Genomic DNA, 23297 nt, shown 5'->3' with positions numbered 1-23297 from the left:
ATTTTTAAATTACATACAAAAAAATTAAATAATTTAAATAACAAAATTTAAAAAAAATGTATGTACTGAATTTTGAATTCTCTAGAAGTGCATTTTTTTATTTTTATTTTACAAACATTTTAATTTATTATTTCAAAGTTTTAAAAATTGTCAGATGCCCGCTAACTTTACGATCATTCAAAATTCTTATCAGGGATAAAAAAAAAATAACTAAGCTGGTAATGCCAACTTTATTATCAGTAGATAAAAAAAATTTTATCGACTGACATAGAGGTCAGTAGTTACTAAATATTCAAATTTTTATTGATGTAAATTTACTAGTACAAAAAACACTAGATGGCGATGGCGACATTACAACAATGGCGGCCACAATGTGTCTGTGTGTGGATACGGTCATTGCTAAATTTTAGCAGTTTTTATTTATAAAAATAACTGGTTATTTTTTTAAAATTACTATCTATTTTATTTAATTGTTGACAATTTTATTTATAAAATAATGGCTGACTTATTTGACTTGGCGAATTTGATAACAAACGTTGGGGTTGATGCTGTTAAAATAAAGCAAGAGCCTGATGTGCCAGAAAAATCATCAAACCAAATACTTACTGAACTTTTTAGCACTTTTGATGTTGACGAAGGCATTGCATCGCCGGTAAATGACGACGAGGATGAGGAAGACAGTAATGAAGCTGATGACACCGCGGATAAGGTAAAGAAGAAGAAAAAAAAAAGTAAGAAAAAACATAAACATAAAGAAAAAAAACACAAGAAACGAAACAGAAAAAATTCATCTGACAGCGGCAGTGATTTGGAAGCTGATGGTATGGAAATATTTATTTTTATTTATTGTTTGTAAATTTTAATTTAAACATAAATATTTTAGGCGCCAAGAAGAAAAAGAAACACAAGAAAAAATTAAAACGTAAGAGATCGACGGATTTTAGTGACTCGTCGAATTCAGATGAACCCAAAGTTAAAGTGAAAAGAGAACTGACATCACCGGAAAGTAGTAAGAGAAATAAAAGTGAACGAGTTCTTAACTTCAAAATAGATCATCCGCAGACAGTATTTGATTTAGTGTCTGATATTGTTTCGAAAAAAGAAAAAAATGATAACGAGTTTAATGATATTAAGCCGGATGGTTTAAAGAGTCCGGAATTGCCGCCTATTTCTAAAAAAGCTGATGATGAATCCGAGCCAATTGTCCCAAGATTACTTGGTAATATTTTTTTTTTTTTAATACTTTATTATGAATGATCCTGAAGATAGCAGACAATTAGTGTTCGTTTTTTTTTTTCACCACATCAGTTACAAAAAAACGAAAACTAAAAATATGCACATGTAGAAAATTTAAAAAACTTCAGGTGCTATTTTTTCAAATATTTTTTTTTTTTATGGTTTGTCGTCTAAAAAAAATCCAAAAATTAATAGACGTCTGCTAACTTCAGTATCATTATTATGAAGCATGGAAGATTTAATGATAATGAGTGTGAATGCACCAGATATGAGACAGTTTTCAAATTTGAATTTAATAAATAAATGAATTACAATAATAAAATTTTTAAAAATGCGCGTACGGATTTTGCATTTTATCTATACATGCATTTTTAAATTTTTACTCCACTTACATTTTATTCATTTATTATAAAATTAAAAAAATGGACAATTGTCTGCTACATTCACCCTCATTTAATGATACTGAAATTAACCGGTCTAATAATTTTTTTAATTGCGACAAATTTAAAAAAAAATATTTCAAAAAATTGCGCTTTTAGTTTTTTTAATTTTCTACATGTGAATATTTTTTTTTCTTTTTTTTTTTTAATTAAGTTGTTGAAAAAAAAAAATTCTTAATTGTCTGCTACCTTCAGAATCATAAAATTTTTATCAGCATTCAGTTGATTAATTTCCTGTTATTATAATAATTGAATTAATTTATAATTAATATTTGATTACAGAAAAATCAGATCAACCTATCAAGGGAAAAATCTTAATAAAAGATTTAAAAAATAGTATAATTTACAATGAAACGGTAAAAGAAGTTGAAAATAAAAAGAAAGAAAAGGCTGCTCGTATGGAAGATGGTGAAATATCGGACAGTAATTCGGAAAATCGAACTCCGACATTGAGTCCAACTCCGCCGCGGCGGGATTCTTTTGATCCAGCGGACCCGACAGATGATTCATCAATAGCACGATCTAGTCACCAAGTTAAAGACCTCAGATTAGTATTAAAGCACAAGGAGAAGGTTAAAAAAACTCATGACCGCCGTGGGAGTCGCGAAGAGCGCGAATCCCGATCGCGAAATGACGAGCCGAGGGACCGCGGGAAAAGTCATCGAGAGCGGAGCAGAGACAAGGGCCGCAGTAACAGTCATTCTAAGGACAGAAAATCGGAATCCGTGTACTCGCACTCGCGTAGACGAAGCAGGAGTCGCGGGCGTGAATATCACAGAGCTAGGAGCAATGAGAGAAGGTTTAGGGACAGGAGCAACGACAGAAGATCGACTCGTAGCAGAGAACGTCGGTATTCAAACGGAAGGAGTCGGAGTGAAGATAAAGGACGCGATAGATCTTCTAGGGGTCGCAGTCGTAGCAAAGAGAGAAAGTAAGTTTTTAAATTTTGTAAATTTAAAATTATTATTTATATTTATTATTAATTTTTTTTTACAGAGAAAGAATAGAAATAGATAAAAAAAAATTATTAGAAATTGCCAGAAAAAATGCAATTAATATGATAAAACGCGGAGCACTTCCGTTAGCGCAGCAGGACAAAGCAATAGCTGCTATTCAAGCTGGTGGAAAATCTGTTGATGAACTTATTGGTTATTATTATTCTTTTCTCTACTTAATTAATTATTTAAAGTTATCATTATAATTATACTAATTTACTTTATGCAGATTTTTGTAAGTCGCTGTCCAAGTCAGAAGCGCTTGGAGAACTATCAAGTGTTTCGTCCGATGACGGTGCTAGTGAGACAGAGAAAGGTTTTCATCATCCATTTTTATTAAAAGAACGACCTAATTCAATAATAATGAATATCAGAGACTCGAAGCAGTTGCCTACTAAAACCTTCCAAGAAAGAACGACGGAGTCTTCTACTCAACTGCGATTACAGTTTCCGGTATCGAGTGGTCAGCAGCACAGAAAAACTGGTGAGAATTATTTATCACTTATCATTAAACTGAATATTTTTCATGTGATTTACATTCTTTTTATTTTAAATAGAAAATGAGTGGATAGACGTAACACCAGCACCGGCGGTTAAGAAACCCGAGCCTAAAAAGCCTTTCATATCAGCCTCAGTTCAAGTCCAAACGCCGGCATTTACGATAATACCACCAGTTAATGCTCCTCAAGTACCAGCACCAATCGCTCAAGCTCTAGTTCCAGTTCCAGTTCCAGCACCAGTACCAGTACCAGCACCAGTACCAGCTGTTACCGCAACTAGTCTTGTTCCAGTTGCTCCGATTCAAACGCCGCTTGCTATAATGTCTGCACCCGTAGAAATGCCGACAGCTGCACAACCGATGTCACAATCAGTACCCACTAATTCTGTTTTTCCTCAAGCTCTTTCTGAGGTAAATATCCTGTCATTTATCGTAATCATCAGTTTGCGTGCTCCAAAGGTTTACGTTTTAAATAAATATTAATTTACAGAACATTGATATCGGGACGATTGTTTCCCAGCGTTTAGCTGCTATGAGAAAACTCAAAGAAAATCCGAATGACGTCCAAGCGCTCAATGAAATCTATCAGGCACAAAATGAAGTAATTTATTACATTTTATTTTAAATTAATTAATAATTAAATAATTTATTAACGCGCCATTTACTTGACAGATGAAAACATGGGCAGAGAGCAAACAGATGCCAGGTCAGTTTACTGGTAGCACTGGAGTAAAAGTTCTCTCAGCAGCAGAATTAACTTCAGGCTATCAAACTTGGGCTCGCAAGGTAATGTTCTACGTTCTATCGGCCTCTTGTAATGTATTACTATTTTTTTCTTTTTTTTTTCTTATATTTTAAATAATTAAAAAAAAAAAAATATATAAAATACAAGAAAGAAAAACAAGCGACATGGGTTCGTAAAATTGCATTGTACCTAAAGAAATTCGCGGCTTGTAACAAGTTTTCAGGTACAGTCTTTTTTTAGGACTGTGTTGTAGGCATGGACCACTTCTCTTTACTAAAGCAGAGGTGGACTCTGTGCCTACACGGACACAGGAGTACCGTTGTCTCACCATAACTATTTTATTTTATTTTATTTAACTTAAACTTTGCTTTACTTATCACTTAACATTTATCATTAAACTAGTATATATCATACACATATATACACATATATTGACCATGTCTACTAGTTTTATTGTACAATGCTTAATATGCGGTAATTATAACAAAAAAACTAGAGGTATCATGAATAAAACTCGAGACAACGAGCTCTTGTGAGATTGCTGCTAACTATCAGCAGCTTCTCGTCTTAGGCCACCACCGGGACACTTAACTGTCTTATCGTGGAAGCTGTGATACTTAGCAGTTGTCTGCATCCACCTGAGGGTTTGTTACAGGCACTAAATAGCAGAGAAGAGCCATCATCCGCAGCCTGATGTGTCCAATTTATGATTAACAATTTAAAGCACTTGGTAAGTATTATCCTCTGACCATTTTAGACGACAAAAAAAATATTTAAAAGTTGGGAAATCAAAACCTGCACAACTCAATGATAATTCAAAAAGTTATCAATAGATAACTATATGCAAAATTAAACCAAAAGAATTTTGATAGTAATGATACTGAAGTTGGCCGAGGTCTGATAATTTTTAGATTTTTTTTTAAACGATAAATTGTAAAAAAAAAATATTTGAAAAAATTGCACTTGTAGTTTTTGAAATTTTCTACAGGTGTATATTTTTAGTTTTTTTTTTTTTGTAATTGACTTGGAAAAAAAAATCCAGAAATTGCGGTCTGTTCTTATGATACTGAAGTTAGCAGACATCTAATTATTTTTGGATTTTATTTTAGGCGGTAAATTTGAAAAAATTGCACCTGTAGTTTTATAAATTTTTTACATGTGCATATTTTTAGTTTTTATTTTTTTGTAATTGATTTGTTGAAAAAAAAATCCGAAAATTTTGAATTGTCTGCTAACTTCAGGATCATTCTGTTCTTCAGGGTCATGGGATGATTTTGAAGTTAGCAGACAATTAGCAATTTTTTGATTATTAATTTAAAAAAAAAAAGAAAACTAAAAGTATGCACATGTAGAAAATTTTAAAACTAGGGGTGCAATTTTTTAAAATATTTTTTTTTTATAATTTATCGTTTAAAAAAATCCAAAAATTGCGGTCTGTTCTTCAGGGTCATGGGATGATTTTGAAGTTAGCAGACAATTAGAAATTTTTTGATTATTAATTTAAAAAAAAAAAGAAAACTAAAAATATGCACATGTAGAAAATTTAAAAAACTAGGGGTGCAATTTTTTCAAATATTTTTTTTTTTATAATTTATCGTTTAAAAAAAATCCAAAAATTGCGGTCTGTTCTTTAGGATCGTGGGATGATTTTGAAGTTGGCAGACAATTAGCAATTTTTTGATTATTAATTTAAAAAAAAAAAAGAAAACTAAAAATATGCACATGTAGAAAATTTTAAAAACTATGAGTGCAATTTTTCCAAATATTTTTTTTTTATAATTTATCGTTTAGAAAAAATCCAAAAATTAGACCTCTGCTAAATTCAGTCTCATGATCATGGATAAGATTTTAAAAAGGAGTCTTCTATTTAAGGATTCAAGTGAAATAAAAATAAAAAAGATCAATCGGTTGTGTATTTTTTTAGTCATTGTGTATACCAACATCCGTACAAACTGACGAGCATCATAAATTTTTTTATTATTTTTAAAAAATTGACTGAAAATTGAGTTCTATTAATTAATAAAATCATCTTTCAAATGCTACAAATTTTGATCTTGAGAATATTTGAATGTAAATATTTTTACGTGAGTGAATCAGCTTTGACCGAGTAAACGTCAGCAGAAGCTTCGCAATTGAGTTGTGCAATTACAAACAGTAAACAATAAAATGTCTAAACCCTTTTCTTTCCTCATATTAACACTAGTTTTTTTTTAAGCCCTTGGTTTTTTTAAAAATAAACTAACTGATTTGTACTTGCAGTTTGTCAACTTGTAATTATTAAATTAGTACGTGTGATATTGACAGAAAGTATGAGTACATAATTATGAGCTTTTCTACAGCAGACATTTAAATAAATAATAGTAAGCGACAACGAATTAAAATAATTTATTTGTAATGTAGGATCAGTTGACCTCCGCGGTACCTGTCTCAGGTGGTATGGGTATGGCGCTGCTTCAAAAAATGGGATGGAGACCTGGTGAAGGTTTAGGGAAAAATAAAGAAGGTACCTTGGAACCTCTACAGTTAGAAGTTAAACTTGATAAACGTGGGCTCGTTTCTCATCAAGACGTTGGTATCAGAACCGGTAAAAATCCCGGTAAACCTGTCGTGCCTACTATTAAAACCCTAGAAGGTAAATTAATATCTCGCGTCACTAATTACAAAAGGACATTTTTTTATTCCATTTCTCTAAATTTAAAACCAATAGGACGTATAATTTTTTTTTTATTCCTAATCATATTGTAGACTTATTCTAAAGCTGGGTTCGAACTTCAGTGAGTGCAAATATGAATTTTTCACAAAAGCGTGAGTTGATTAAAATAGTAGATTACACGGTCGCGTAACAGTTCAACCAAAGACAAAATAACCGACGACAAAATAACCGAATGACAAAATAACCAAATGACAAAATAACCGCCCTTTTATCATGATTTTTGTGTGTTTTGTCGTCGGTTATTTTGTCATTCGGTTATTTTGTCGTCGGTTATTTTGTCGCGGTTATTTTGTCTGCGGTTATTTAAGCGTGACACCGATTACACACCTAGTGGGGAAAGTAGGACATTCCGACCCACGTGTCTAATTTGCGACCCGAGCTAAAGGAGAGGGTGGCAAACACGTGGATTGAGACGTCCTGGTTTCCTCTGAAGTTTGCATACAATTTTTCACCAAATCTGCACCTGAAAGTTTAAATTTTTCCGTCTGTTTGCGGGAAGAATGACGCATGCGATAATTTTTATCGTTTGTTTTCACATTAAAAAAAGGACGACTTTCTTCCGTCTAAACAGGACGGGAATTCAAACTTTCGGCGCAGGTATGAAAAAAAATTATACGTCCTTTTGGTTTTAAACTTAGTGATTAAAGCTTAGTACAAATATCCAAGTCCTTTTGAAATTAGCGACGCGATACGAATTATTATGATTTAAAATTGCTGGTGACACAGCATTGAATATATTATTTATTACTGATTTATAAAATTGCAGGCAAACATCCGGTTTCATTGCTCGGTGAATACTGCTCGAAGAGAAAATTTGGCGCGCCAGTTTACGAGCTCTGCTTTGAATGTGGACCCGATCATAAGAAGAATTTCTTATTCAAGGTGAGTTCGCTAGCGATTAAGATAATTTAATTATATCGTAAATAATATTTTATTATATTTAATTAATGTAAAATAAATATATAATATATACTGGTGGTGTTTCAGGTCAAAGTGAATGGTATTGAGTATAAACCTAGTGTAGCAAGTCCGAATAAAAAACAAGCCAAGGCCGAAGCTGCACAAATTTGCCTTCAAACTCTTGGTTTGCTCGTTACTTAATAAAATTTGTATATTTTCTTGTACAATAAAATTTTCGCACGAGTGAAAAATAATTTTAAAAAAGTTTTTTATTGCTAATGATCCTTTGTTGCATTTTATTGTAAATAATATTTTAGGTGAATTGAAGTTGTAGTAAAAACCAGCCGGCGTTAAACACAAGTGGTATTTTTTTTTCATAAGTGTTCCGTCGAATTACACGTTTAAGGCTGTAATTTCAGCACTATTTCACCTGGGCGAGTACAGTAATCAGGAAAAAGGTGTTGGCCTGCTGGTACCGGGGGTTAGTTTTATAAAGAGTGAGCGGTTCACAACCTAGATGAAGAATTTATCAGTCAATAACCCTTTTTATGTTACAAATTATACCATAAATCTTTAGTATAATACAACGTAATATGTATTTTTATGAATTACAAACACTTATATATATATTAGGGTGTTTTAAAAAAATCTACTACTTTTTTTTAAATTATACGGAAAATATCGTGCGAGATAAAAAAAAGTTTGAGCTCTTAATATTAATATTAACAACCGCGTTGTCGCAATTTTCGATTTCCTGTTTAAATACCATGGGAAAATTTTTTTTTTTATTAATTGGAATTTTTTACTCAGCGAATCAGAGTATTGGAAAATCAGTAGACATTTTTGTCGGAAATTAAATGCTCTACAAAAAGGCCTCATCATTTTTCAATAAATTTAATTTTTAAAAAGTTACTTTAAGTAAAAGTTTACAGTCGAACTCCATTATCTCGGAATTTCCCCTTAATATTGACCCCCACTATGAGCTACGCTGTCTCCTACCCGATGCTATACATTTGTATGTATGTGTATATTTATTAGGGTGATCCAAAAAATAACAAATTTTTTTTTTTTTCTTCCAAACAGGTTCAAAAGTTTCATTTAGATAAAAAAAGACGCCTGTGAAAATTAGAGCTCTTAATATTAACATTAAGAGGTTCCTCATCGCACTTTTCTATTTTCCATAAGAATAACATGGGAAAAATTTTTTTTACGTCTTCTGATTTTTATAAGTAGCTAACGATGCGCCATAGGAATAATTGGCAGGCATATTTTTGTAGGGAATTGAATGCTCTACAAAAAAAGATTCTTATCATTTTTTGAGGAATCTATTTGTTCAAAAGTTATTTGAGGTTGAAGACGAATTCATATTAAATTTTGAGATTTTCTACTTTTCCGGCGAAACTATCAGACTTATTACAAAATACCATTGGACCTTTTTTGTAGACAATTTTATTCCCTAAAAGTTATTGCGAATAAAGTTTTTTCGAATTCCGCATTGTTTTCTAGTTATTTTTATTTTAATGTGATGCTCATAAAAAAATAGTCTTCTGATCGATTTTAAGAGCTTGACATTAAAATAAAAATAACTAGAAAGCAATGCGGAATTCGAAAAAACTTTATTAGAAATAACTTTTAGGGAATAAAATTGTCTACAAAAAAGGTCTGACGATATTTTGTAATAAGTCTGATAGTTTCACCGGAAAAGTAGAAAATCTCAAAATTTAATATGAATTCGACTTCAACCTCAAATAACTTTTGAACAAATAGATTCCTCAAAAAATGATAAGAATCTTTTTTTGTAGAGCATTCAATTCCCTACAAAAATATGCCTGCCATTTATTCCTATGACGCATCGTTAGCTACTTATAAAAATCAGAAGACGTAAAAAAAATTTTTCCCATGTTATTCTTATGGGAAATAGAAAAGTGCGATGAGGAACCTCTTAATGCTAATATTAAGAGCTCTAATTTTCACAGGCGTCTTTTTTTATCTAAATGAAACTTTTGAACCTGTTTGGAAGAAAAAAAAAAAAGTTTGTTATTTTTTGGATCACCCTAATATTTATATATTCATTATATATGTGATAAAAGTGCGCGTGCGTATAGTTTACTTTTTAAGGGAGAAATGGCATTCGATAAGTCGGAATTTCCAAGAAATTTTCGCTCCACCGTAGACTAACTCCGAGTTAACGGAGTTCGACTCTAATTCATAGTAAATTTTGGTATTATTCGAGTTTTCCAGGGAAATTTTTGTATATCATTTCATTTTCCACAACTTTTCTCCGGCAAAGTTTTCAAAATTCCTGAAAACTCTTTACTTGTTTGCATTTAAAAGCCAATTTATTAAAATCGGCAAGAATACGATTTGTTCATTTATTTTTTTTTTCTTTTTCACTATCGTCCCTACTAGGCCACGTGCCAATCGATGAGGCGGTTGTTAATATTAATATTAAGAGCTCAAACTTTAACAGTATTTTTTTATGATACTGAAGTTAGCAGACATCTAATTATTTTTGGATTTTATTTTAGGCGGTAAATTTGAAAAGAAAAAAAATTTGAAAAAATTGCACCTGTAGTTTTATAAATTTTTTACATGTGCATATTTTTAGTTTTTATTTTTTTGTAATTGATTTGTTGAAAAAAAAATCCGAAAATTTTGAATTGTCTGCTAACTTCAGGATCATATTTTTTTCTGTCATCTCGAACGATATTTTCCATATTACTTTTGAAAAAAAACTCAGTTGATTTTTTTAAAACACTCTAAAATATATATATATATATTTATATAGATAATTACAACAGTAAAACGAAGTGCAGTTTAATTTTAAATAATGTTTCATGTTGGCTTTTTGAAGTAACTTTAAATAGTGGTTCGCAAATTTACGACCGTTTCAATCTTAATTTTTAATGTTGAACTGCATTTACGATGACGCCTGTTGACTGCATCCAGACACTCGTCAATTAAATAAAGCAGATGGGATTATACATTTCCTTTTATTTAACGGGACACCTATCACGTGTGTTACTGATGTGATGATAAATCCAGACGGTGTCAAGGTGAATTTGTCAATTGTTCAAAATTTATATTAACATTTAACATTTTAAACTGTCAATCAGATTACTTTTTATCTAATTTATTATTTTAAGTTATTGCCAATTACAATCTATTTTTATTTCCATAATTAATAATTCATTTTACATCATTACATCCTCGCTAAATATTTTACGCGACTAGTTCTCAGATATCGAGTAATGGAAAATATACTGGGATTGGAATGTTATTACTTATTAATTAATTGCTACTTAAGTCGGATATTTCTAGGCACGAATAGTATGAGAAAAATATTTGTATGGACAAATAAAATATTTTGTACCGTATGTCAAAGTGTGTATGCAGATACTGAAAATAATTTGAGTATTTTGATGGTCTATATAACGTAGTATGTCATATATATATTAGACTGATTCAAAAAAATCGACTAATTTTTTTTTTCTTCATTATATCGAAAATATTTTTGGAAATGACGAAAAAAAAATACTGTGAAAGTTTGAACTCTTAATATTAATATTAACAGCTGCCGCATCGCAATTTTCTATTTCCCATTTAAATAACATGGGAAAATTTATTCTTTAAGCTTTGGAATTTTGTAGCTCACGGTGGGACCAATACTTTTAAATGTTCAAGACATATTCTTATGGGAAATTTGACGCTCTATAAAAAAGGTCTCTTATAATTTTTCGATATTTTGATTTCTTCAAAAGTTATTCAAAGTTAAAGTTAGATTGACGATAAATTTTTACATTTTTGGAATTTTTTTACGCAACCGTCAACTTTATCGGAAAATTTTACAGGACATTTTTTGTAGAGCATTTTATTTCCTACAACTTATCTCAGAGAAAATTATCGATATTTCTCATAAGTCGTATGTTATTTTCAATTAACTGGAAATTTTCTTAAATAATCTAAATTTTGTTGCTTAAAATTAATTATATTAAATTTTCAGTTAATTGCGAATAACTTACGACTTGTGAGAAATATCAAAAACTTTCTCTGAGATAAGTTATAGGAAATAAAATGCTCTACAAAAAATGTCTTGTAACATTTTCCGATAAAGTTTACGGTTGCGTCAAAAAATTCCAAAAATGTAAAAATTTATCCTCAATCCAACTTTAACTTCGAATAACTTTTGAAGAAATAAAAATATCGAAAAATTATAAGATACCTTTTTTATAGAGCGTCAAATTTCCCATAAGAACATGTCTTGAACATTTAAAAGTATTGGTCCCACCGTGAGCTGCAAAATTCCAAAGCTTAAAAAATAAATTTTCCCATGTTATTTAAACGGGAAATAGAAAATTGCGATGCGGCAGCTGTTAATATTAATATTAAGAGCTCAAACTTTCACAGTATTTTTTTTTCGTCATTTCCAACAATATTTTCGATATAATGAAGAAAAAAAAAATTAGTCGATTTTTTTGAATCAGTCTAATATATATATATTAGAGTGATTCAAAAAACAAACAAATTTTTTTTTCTTCTTCCAAACAGGTTCAAAAGTTTCGTTTAGATAAAAAAAGACGCCTGTGAAAATTAGAGCTCTTAATATTAATATTAACATTGTCCGCATTGCACTTTTCTATTTCCCATAAGAATAACATGGAAAAAATTTTTTTTACGTCTTCTGATTTTTATAAGTAGCTAACAATGCGTCATAGGAATAATTGGCAGGCGTATTTTTGTAGGGAATTGAATGCTCTACAAAAAAAGATTCTTATCATTTTTTGAGGAATCGCTTTGTTCAGAAGTTATTTAAGGTTGAAGTCGAATTCATATTAAATTTTGAGATTTTCTTACTTTTCCGGCGAAACTATCAGACCTATTACAAAATATCATTGGACCTTTTTTGTAGATAATTTTATTCCCTAGAAGTTTTTCTTATAAAGTTTTTTCGAATTTCGCATTGTTTTCTAGTTATTTTTATTTTAATGTCATGCTCATAAAAAAAATAGTCTTCTGATCGATTTTAATAGCTTGACATTAAAATAAAAATAACTAGAAAACAATGCGAAATTCGAAAAAACTTTATAAGAAAAACTTCTAGGGAATAAAATTATCTACAAAAAAGGTCCAATGATATTTTGTAATAGGTCTGATAGTTTCGCCGGAAAAGTAAGAAAATCTCAAAATTTAATATGAATTCGACTTCAACCTCAAATAACTTTTGAACAAATAGATTCCGCAAAAAATGATAAGAATCTTTTTTTGTAGAGCATTCAATTCCCTACAAAAATATGCCTGTCAACTATTCCTATGACGCATCGTTAGCTACTTATAAAAATCAGAAGACGTAAAAAAAATTTTTTCCATGTTATTCTTATAGAAAATAGAAAAGTGCGATGCGGACAATGTTAATATTAATATTAAGAGCTCTAATTTTCACAGGCGTCTTTTTTTATCTAAACGAAACTTTTGAACCTGTTTGCGAGAAAAAAAAAAAAATTTGTTATTTTTTGAATCAGTCTAATATATATATGAATAAAGAGTAGAGTATTGAATGCGTGGTACGCAAGGCAATTGCATGGAAGGAATATTATCATCTCAATTGGCGATTATGACCTCGTAAATTAATTTCAAGATCTAGCTACATAACATAATTTTAATGCTATACCAGGTCGATCATCTCTTATTCGATGCCAGGCAACACTCGAGTCTACGCGAATTCTTAACGCATTAGACAACGCAACGCCAATCATAATTGAAAACACTTATAATAAAATTTATATGAATACGCGGCAAGTGTGAGAGTGGACTTATTGCGTGTGTGTCTATAAATATATGTTGTGTTAATTATCAATGTGTGGAAAAAAATAATAATAATGAGTAGTAAAAAAATTAATTAAATACAAATGTAGGCGTACGGATGTCGTAGCAAATTAGTGTAGAGTAGTTGAGATAAGGAAATGGACCTTTCACGTGGCTATCAATTCCGGACACGTCAATGATCATCACGGCCTTGACTCAAAAACCCTGAAATAATATATTTCTTAACGGCATTTTTCGATACTAACTCCTCTTCTAACACGATTCATTTTTATTCAATTAAAATCTGAATTTTTAATATTATTTTATATATATAGATAAATATATATTTATATTTATGTAAGAAAGATGGATAAAGTAAACAGCTAAAATTTTTTTTGAAAAATAATAAAAAAATGAAAAATAGATTTTGGGAAAATCTCAAGTTTTTTTTTTATAAAAATTAATGATCCGGAAATTAGCAGACAATAAAAAAACTAAAAAAATGCACATGTACACAGAAAAAAAGGATTTCTTGGTGCAAGAAATTTTTATTTGTCCCAAAAATATTTTTACTTGTCTCAAGAAATTTTTTGAATTATAAATTGAAAACTTAAAATTTCTTGGAGCGACAATAAATTTTTTTAGAGCAAGAAAAAATTTTTTGAACCGAGAAATTTTTTCTTGTCTCAAGAAAAATTTTGTTTTCAATTTATAATACAAGAAATTTATTGTGCCAAGAAATTATTTTTTTCTGTGTAGAAAATTTTAAAAATTAAAGATGCATTTTTTTGAAATATTTTTTTTATAAATAATAGGCTGTGAAAAAATTTTTTATAAATTTATTTCACAAGCCGACGTTTTTGAAGTTTTTTTTTAAACTAATAACTGGGTCGTATTAAAATGCAATATTTATTTGGCGACTAAGAAGTAGAAAAAAAAATGACATTAATGGACATTTTTTTTGGTGACATTTAAAATTTTTTCTGTACCGGCACTGCCGCTTTTTTTCTACTCTTACACGAAAAAAAAAAAGTGAATATGTGATTCTAATTTACAAAAGCAATTTGCAATTATTACGTTATAAAAAATCTATATAATAAATTAACAAAATAATACTAATAAAAAGAAATTACCGATCCGAGAGTAACCAATGAGAGTAATAACAAAAGAATCGATTAATCATGTTGTAAAAAATGAAATGAAGAAGCTCGAGGGCACGAAATCCGAGGGACAAAAAAAGTACCGGTCACATTTTCCAATAAATCTCAATTTAATCTCCCTCATGTTTGCACACATACGATACCAAGTAACCAGCAGAATAATAAGAGTATGAAGATCGGAACACGGCCAATGCATTTCATTTGCCACAGCAATTGCGTAATGACGCACGATAATCATTGGTACCGATGCATATTATTTTATTTTTACTTCCATCCTCATTCTTACCCGTCTTCTTTTTAGTCATGCTGAAGATCAACCAACCAACAGGGTAATAAAGAAAGAGAAAATAGGGTAGAATAAGAAATAAAGATATACTCTGACTTTACTCTACTCTACTCTCTTTACACTTAACTTTTAACTCGGGTCTCTCCTCTGCGGGGGATAATGTAAGTAGAGCTTGTGTGGCTTGCAGCCACAAAAAATATTTAAAATAAGGAGGTAAAGTTAAATAAAGAGAGTGCATTACCGTTTACGATAAAATAACAGCGATTACGGGTGTGTCTTGCAGGCTTATGGATTGCAGTTCGATGGGGGGCCTGGTTCCTCTTGATGCTGTACCACACGACCAAGACACTTTTCGGCGACGTTCCTGCAAATAAAAAAAAATATTAACGTTAAAAATATTTATAAAAAATGTCGGTATGATAAATAAATATGAGATGGAAATAAAAATAACCGGGACAAGTTTTCGGATTACGAGTGCATTATTCATATATGGACATAACTCGCGGATGATGGACACAACGTGTTTAAAGAACGGAGTTTTAAATTGATTGACCGGTAAGTTTACGGCTCGTGCGTCAGTTATTACCGATATCCCCACGAGTCTTTCACTCTTTTCCTCTCGATCGTTTAGTTAAACTCGGCCCATTACTCTACTCGATCCGCGAATACATTTATCCTGGACAAAATGATCGGTTATCAAATGGTTTTAAGTGACGAGCTCTGTAAATATAATTATATATGTATATCTTTATGGATCTTGTCAACTGTCACTTTTTCTTGTCATTTGAATTTTTTTATTTTCATTTTTATTATTATTTGTTTTTACTTACGGTCAGCCGATACTGAGTGTCCGTATGCGCAAGATGGATTTAAGTCGTTGCAGATATTTTTTTTTAAGTAAAAAAATATATGTATATATGTGCAATGAATGTATTAATGGAAGCGATATGTGGAACGGACAAACGTCATATCGGTCATATACATACGTCGTCTTCTTGTGACGATCCAGAACTTAAATTTGAACATGCGTACATCCATCATATCAGCTGTGAGTTGCAAAAGAGAATCACCGACAAATCGCATTACCGCGTTTATTTCTCGGTACAATTTATTCTGATAATAATTGCGATTGCCGCAACGATTGATCAAACACCAGGCGCCGACTATTAATTATTTTACTTTATTAATTCTCTCAAATTAGTATAAGATTTTTAATCGGTTATTATTATTTATAAATAAATACATGATCGATGTATCTGGTATGGAAACCTGGGAAATAAGTCAGGGATTTTCTTTTACAGTCCAAACTAGTCCTCGCACACATTTAAAATAATTACAGAAATTCAAAAAAATTTCTACGTGACTAAATAATTGTAAGCAGACGTTAAAAAATTTTTTTATTGAATTTTGCTATAATTTTATTAAATCTTATACACAAAAAAAGGATTTATTGGCGTAAGAAATGTTGGGGATTCTACGGTTTCCGTAGCACCGCTAAATTACCGTGAACTCTTGTAGAAGACGAAATAAGACTTTCTTAAAGAATAAAATTTTTCGATATCTCGCTTAGTTTTTGAGAAAAATGGATTTAGAGAAAAATGAGATTTTTTCAAAAAGATGAAATATTTCATAGATTTTAATATCTTCTATTTTTTTGTATTTTTTTCCGGAAAGTGCATTTGAAGACGAAAATTTTGAAAAAAAAAACGTCTGAATTAGTCCATTTTTGAAGAAGTTATAGCTATTTGAAAAAAAGCCTAATTTCGTCGAGTTCTGCTAGAATTTATCATTTGGTGGCGCCACGGAAACTGTAGACTTCCCGAAATTTTTACTGACTCCAAAAAAATTTACCCGCCCCAAGAAATTTTTTGCATCATGAATTGAAAACGAAAATTTTCCTGGATCGAGGAAAAATCTTGAGATAAGATACGATATTTAGAGCGAGAAAAAATTTTTTTAATGGGTTATTAGGGACAAGATTTTTGCTTTATTTTTTACATGAATTGTGTCAAATTTTTGTTATTGATATTACGGCGAAAATATTGGTCTTATTAAAAAAGTTTTCGAACAAAAATTGTAGGAAATTTAATTTTCTAAAAAAAATGTCTCTTATGATTTTCTTATACGACCAATACTTTCACCGTAATTTAAAAATTAAGATTCATAATGAACGATTCAAAATTTTGTTAATTCTGAAAATCTTAATTTTGAAATTACGGTAAAAATATTGATCGTATAAGAAAATCATAAGAGACATTTTTTTTAGAAAATTAAATTTCCTACAATTTTTGTTCGAAAACTTTTTTAATAAGACCAATATTTTCGCCGTAATTTAAAAATTAAGATTCATAATGAACGATTCAAAATTTTGTTAATTCTGAAAATCTTAATTTTGAAATTACATTAAAAATATTGATCGTATAAGAAAATCATAAGAGACATTTTTTTCAGAAAATTAAATTTCCTGAAAATTTTGTTCGAAAACTTTTTTAATAAGATCAATATTTTTACCGTAACATAAAAAATTTCACATCATATTTCAGTCATTGAACAGCAAATTTTTCTATTGCGAGTAACGATAATTAATGACATTACTTAAAATAATTATCGGCTGATTTTTTAGTGCGGATAAATTGAAGACAGTCAATAAATTTAAAAGATTAATTTGAGAAGTAATCCTGTCGATAATAAATAAAGAATTACCATAATTGAGTTCTTGCTCATTAATGCAGACACGCGTATCCTTAAAATTATAATCAAACTACCATTAGTCATGTATTCACACCAGTCGATACTTTCATTGTACTCTCTATAATACCCAGTAAATATAATAATAATAACAACACCAACAGCAACAACAACAAAATATTTTTCATAACAATATAATTCTAGACATCTGCATGATTAAACCACACGTTTCACTAGTTAAGTGTCAAGTTACACGACAGACTCTACGATGTCTTTTATTCATTTTCCATCAACAATAAGCGGTTAAATCTTTGCCAGTTGGTTACTGTGCCCACTATTAAATATATATAATATATACGTATGGTGTGGCAAGCCATACAAACGACTGAAAAAATCTAGAAAGATGGACACAAAGATACACATAAATATAAATATAAATGTATTATATTCCGCTTACTCACTCGAGTATTAATTTTTAAGCCAGGAAATTACACACCCTGTTGTCAATACTTTTAATTGCTGAAAAATCTTATTCGGGTTTATATATTAAGTATACGGTACATAAGTATCAAGACCTCCTGTAGATTTATATAAATGTCATGACACATTTGACGATGTCCACTAAAATCCTTCCTCGGTATTAAGTATTAAGAGGAGAGATGGATCTTTTCAATCTGGAGACACTGTAAAACTTGTTTTAATCATTTTGTTATTTAACATGGGCATGGGCATGGACATGCTAGTGGATTTAAATTAAAAATATCACGTTAATGTGCATGGAGAATTAAAATTATGATGAGGATATTGCGGGGCTCGCAATTAATCGCATCAGTGAAGTGAGAGAATAGTTACAATGGTGTTACATTTGGCTGCTGATGTTCTGTGGTATGATGGCACTTTATATATATGATGTATATCCGTGGATCATGATGCGTCGAGTATAATGATAATGATAATAATAATAATAGGGATGTATATGTATATATATAGATATGGGTATGATAAAGGCAACGATGAATTTTTGAATTACAATATCTGATCGCGATTTATATTGACGCGTCAATCGAAGGGCGTCGATCGTGGCTCGGGCATTTCTATAGCTTGGGTGCGGCACACTCTTACAACGGAAAAGGCACATCCCGTGGTATGGCCTGTCAAGTGACAGTTGAGGATATACCGGGTGCACGAACGAGCGCGAGGCCGCGTGGATCCTCGCCCATCCGGTCAGATTTATCCGCCGATATATTTTTTTTTTCGTCACATATGCCACTCAAATTCATACCTTCATGCCTTCGTACCTCACTCACCCGAGGACCCTTTCTTCTTTCACACTTGTACTTGGTTATGCATAATTTGAATATATATAAACTTTTTTTTTATATTCTTAATTGTTTTTGACAGAATGATTAATAAAAGTGTTTAAGGCCATTCTCAGACAGTGCCCCCCACTTTTTAAAAATTTTCAGTGACTTTCAACTGTCACAACCGTATTAAAATTTTATTAATTAATTAAAAAAAAATTAAAACCTTAATTGAAAAAAGGGCAACGTAGTCGTAATTTCGCCGATATATAGATTTAAAAAAAATTATTTACACTTGATATCAATTAGGAATTAAACAAAATTTGTTGAATAAATTTCAGTAAAATTGTCATGTCAATTTTATAATTCGAATTTTTAAATTTTGGCAGCTGAAATTTATTCAACAAATTTTGTTTAATTCCTAATTGATATCAAGTGTAAATAATTTTTTTTTAAATCTATATATCGGCGAAATTACGACTACGTTGCCCTTTTTTCAATTAAGGTTTTAATTTTTTTTTAATTAATTGATAAAATTTTAATACGGTTATGACAGTTGAAAGTCACTGAAAATTTTTAAAAAGTGGGGGGCACTGTCTGAGAATCCCCTTAATTAAATTTAATTAATTGTAAGAGATTGACTGATGGCCCATTTTCAAAATTTTTTTAGCAATTTTTTATCAAACCAGAGCTATAGAATTTACCCGGGGTAAAACGGGGCAGGGAAAAAATTTTCTGTAAATAAAAATATTTATGATACTGAAGTTAGCAGACGTCTAATAATTTTTTGATTTTTTTTTAGACGATAAACCATAAAAAAAAAATTTTTGAAAAAATTGCACCTGTAGTTTTTTAAATTTTCTACATGTGCATATTTTTAGTTTACTTTTTTGCAATTGATTTGTTGAAAAACAAAAATTGTTAAATGTCTACTATCTTCAGGATCATAAAATTCAAAATAATTAAAGTCAAAAATATGTAAAACCAAAATGTATTCAGTGGTAAAAAAAATAACACGAATTTGTCTCTCCCTTAATTATTTTTGTTACCAAAATTAAATAGTAAAATAAATTTTTGAACATTCATGGAGATAAAATAAAAAAACAAATACAACTGATTGATAAATTGAATTTAAGTTGATAAGAATGACAGACAGACTCATAAATCAATTAATATAAAAAGCTGGTGGTGTTGATTGTGATCTTTGGACAGTAATATGATTTAATTCTAATAAAGAATGTGCGCTTTTATTGCTGTGTATATTATTATTATAATTATTATTCAGTGATATGATTGAATCCATGTATTACAATATGTACATGTACAATTGTGTGATGGTGTGACAAATAATGCGTGTGGTCCATGATTGACTCTTGCGTTGATGCTGTCACTATATTTCCTCACTCTGGTTAACGTGTCAGTTGATGAGCAATTTTACTACTTATTCGACCCTCGGATCTCGATCCATGTCAATTATTAATATAAATATAAATATAAATATGGTCTATTTTATTTAAAACTTTAATGATCTACAAGTTCAAGTTTAATGTTTTGCTCAAAGTTTTTTAATTTATCGAGTTGTGTAAAGTTTAAATTATTTTTTAGTACTTTTGAACATAAGAAATTCGTCACGCACTTTATTATTACTCAGGATGGCTGCAGGAACACATTATACAGGCAGTAAAACTGTCGGCGAGTTGTGGGAAAAACGTGGTAAGAACTACTAGTAAACTACAGTCTAAGTCTAACTATTTTTTACGTAATTTTCTGTAATGTTTCAAATATACATATGTCGGTTATATGAATTTTAATTTAAATACTTTATAATATGTATAAAAAGTATACTTTATAGCTCGGGATTTAAATAGAGAGCCGTGGAGATCGTGATCGCGAGAAAATTGTTAAGGAATAAATTGATCCAGTGCATCGACGGTCGATCCCAAGATCGATATGCAAGGACGTCGGGAGTCCAGTCATACAGATTAACTATTTTTATAATGTGTAAATCATTTTTTTTATACTTTTATCATTCAATTTTATCCGATAGCTATTTTTATAAGTTGACCAATTAATTAATTGATTAATTATGAAAATAAAATCATTTTTTTTAGTAAAGTTTTTTTTTTTATTTTAATTCGCGTGGTTTTTTTTAATGTAAGAAAAAAAAAATTTTATTATTCGTTAGATTGTCAATAAATTTTTTAAGTTTTCGAATAATAATCAAAATTTAAGAAGTAACGGTAATTAAATTTGGTTGTATGGCCCAATTATGAACCATAGTAAGAACCAATTTTTCTTCCATATACTCTCTAAAACTAAATTAGTGAAAAACCACTAATTACTTGTGAATATTCACTAATCTAAATTGTCCAAAATATACGACTATGAATTAGTGACTATTCACTTTTTGAATTAGTAAAAAAAACAACATATAGAATTAGTGAAAATTTCACTGATTGAATTAGTCAAAAATGTACTAATTCACTTGTTGACGAGGATTTATTTGGAAAAATATTGTATCGTTGCTAATAATATTGTATCAAAATATTATTATTATTATGATTATTATTTGTAATTGATTATAAAATTTTTTTAGCAACTTGATCGACTAAATTAACAATTAAAATTACTTTCATACGGTAAATATTTATATCATAATTATAACTCATAACCTGAATCTATTGTCAATGATGGTTTTGATTCAGGTTCGGTAAAAAAAGTTGGAGTAAAAATATAAAGCTATTAAAAAATAACAAGATGTATTACTTAGCAACTAAATTAGGTTTTATTTAATTAACTTACTTGAATTAATACTGTTCAGTTGTATTTAAAAATTATCGTAATTAATTTTGCCCTGAATTTGATAATTCAACGATAGAATAAAAAGTCCTTAAGCGAGGCGCCACTAGTAATCATTGTAGAATCCGGAGAATCACTAATTTTGTAGTGAATTTTAAGATCACTATTTCAATTAGTGAAATTTTCACTTATTTAGTTTTAGAGAGTATATATGTATTAGGGCGGCCCAATAAAACCGACTATTTTTTTTTTCGAGTCTCTAATGAAAATTTGTTGGTTTAAGATGTTGTAAGAAGCCTCTCCAAAAATCACCTCGGTAAAAAATTTTGAAGAGGTCGCTCACGAATTTTGAAAATATAAAAAATGATTGGAATTCGGATTTTTGGTTTCTGAATTTTTTCTTCCTCGTGGCAGCAATATTTTATATCTGTAAAATTATGACTATACTGAAAATTTCAGCCCAATGTTTAAATATTTAAACGGCGCTCAAGAATTTTGAATATTAACTGATAATATGTAACTAGTACTTTAAATTAGTTTTTGTATTTTTTTATAACTCAATTATTGTCATTTCACTTAAATATAACTTTTGCATAACCGAAAATATACAGGACAGTCTCAAACACTAAAATTGGCCAAGTTTTGAATAAGCAAAAAAACCTAAAAATGGAATTAAAAAATAAAAAGTATGTAAATAACTTATTATTTATATTTCTCGGGTCGTATTTTTATTCATTATGATACAAATTGATGGTAGAAAAATTGAGAAGGTTTATTATTAATATTCAAAAGTCGCTCGAAAATGTCCAAGAGACAGTATACGGAAACATTCAAAATTCTTGAGCGACGTTTAAATATTTTAATTTTGAGCTGAAATTTTCAGCGTAGTCATGATTTTATAAATATAAACTATAGCTGCCACGAGAAAGAAGAAATTTAGAACAAAAAAATCCTAATTTCGATCATTTTTGATATTTCCAAAATTCGTGAGCGACCTCTTGAAAATTTTTTATCGAGCTAGTTTTTTGAGAGGCGTCTTAAAACATCTCAAACCAACAAATTTTCATTAGAGACTCGAAAAAAAATAACAGTCGGTTTTTTTGGGCCACCCTAATATGAGTGTTTTCAAAAAATTTACTCTGCTTTACATTAAATTAAAAAAAAAAATTTTTCTTGTAATTAAATTTAAAAAAAATAACTTAATTTTTCATTATGAATATTTTTTTAATTACCAACTGTAATTATAACAAAATTTTCGCTTTATAAATTTTTCCTGACACTAAATATTGCTGAGAAAATACAAAATGGGAATAAAAATAAATAAGATTTCGATAAAATCAAAAACAAAATTCAAATTTCTTATCGACTTAATTAAATCATTGGTAACTCTTATTAATAAATTACTTGTCATAAAAAAAAAATATGCCTTCATCGGACTACTTTTTATTTTTCCAGATAAAAATCTAAAATCTTTCTCCGAGATTCGAATAATAAAAAATATATACATACATATATTTATATTTATAATAATTCAAGTGTTATTAAGTTAAAACATACTAAGCCTTGGAAATGGATTATGGATTACACACATAAGTCGCTCTATTTCATATTTACAGTTTACTTACAAAAAATATTTCGTTCGATAAATTAAAAAAAAAAATAATAATAAATTTACTTGATGGAATTTTCATATTACGTAATAACGGACCAGATGCAATTGGAGTATAAATAAT

General features: G+C 29.6%; 1 protein-coding gene and 1 long non-coding RNA gene across 7 annotated transcripts in view; one reads left to right on the top strand and one right to left on the bottom strand.

Annotated features, from left to right (window-relative positions):
- Positions 1-347: 347 nt before the first annotated feature.
- On the top strand, positions 348-7786 carry LOC130667117 (protein Son-like). Of its 3 annotated transcripts, XM_057468592.1 has the most exons (11): positions 348-821; positions 884-1219; positions 1959-2607; positions 2673-2824; positions 2901-3155; positions 3229-3581; positions 3661-3771; positions 3843-3956; positions 6316-6547; positions 7395-7510; positions 7616-7786. In XM_057468592.1, exons 1-11 carry the CDS (start codon positions 497-499, stop codon positions 7727-7729), a joined length of 2757 nt encoding a protein of 918 aa, XP_057324575.1. In that variant the 5' UTR covers positions 348-496; the 3' UTR covers positions 7730-7786. The 3 variants fall into 3 exon arrangements, with proteins under 3 accessions (XP_057324575.1, XP_057324577.1, XP_057324576.1); XM_057468594.1 differs by lacking the exons at positions 7395-7510; positions 7616-7786 and adding an exon at positions 4571-4645 and having other exon boundaries at positions 6316-6456; XM_057468593.1 differs by lacking the exons at positions 7395-7510; positions 7616-7786 and adding an exon at positions 4487-4645 and having other exon boundaries at positions 6316-6456.
- Positions 7774-23297, bottom strand: part of LOC130667121 (uncharacterized) — a 40671-nt gene continuing 25147 nt past the window's right edge. For 2 of the 4 annotated variants that reach the window (XR_008989801.1, XR_008989804.1), the window contains exons 4-5: positions 15018-15140; positions 13058-13555 (exon numbers count right to left, since the gene is read on the bottom strand). This is a non-coding gene — a long non-coding RNA (uncharacterized LOC130667121). Of the gene's footprint in view, positions 8042-13057; positions 13556-14463; positions 15141-23297 lie in introns of those variants that run through there. The other 2 variants (XR_008989803.1, XR_008989802.1) reach the window with 2 other exon arrangements.

Source organism: Microplitis mediator, chromosome 4 (assembly GCF_029852145.1).
Source record: "Microplitis mediator isolate UGA2020A chromosome 4, iyMicMedi2.1, whole genome shotgun sequence".
Lineage (NCBI taxonomy): Eukaryota > Metazoa > Arthropoda > Insecta > Hymenoptera > Braconidae > Microplitis > Microplitis mediator.
This window is presented reverse-complemented; position numbering and strand designations above follow the sequence as displayed.

Coding starts and splice junctions, on each gene's coding strand:
- LOC130667117 (XM_057468592.1), top strand. CDS start 497: ATGGCTGACTTATTTGACTTGGCGAATTTGATAACAAACGTTGGGGTT. Junction 822..883: donor CAGTGATTTGGAAGCTGATG/GTATGGAAATAT, acceptor TAAATATTTTAG/GCGCCAAGAAGAAAAAGAAA. Junction 1,220..1,958: donor AATTGTCCCAAGATTACTTG/GTAATATTTTTT, acceptor ATTTGATTACAG/AAAAATCAGATCAACCTATC.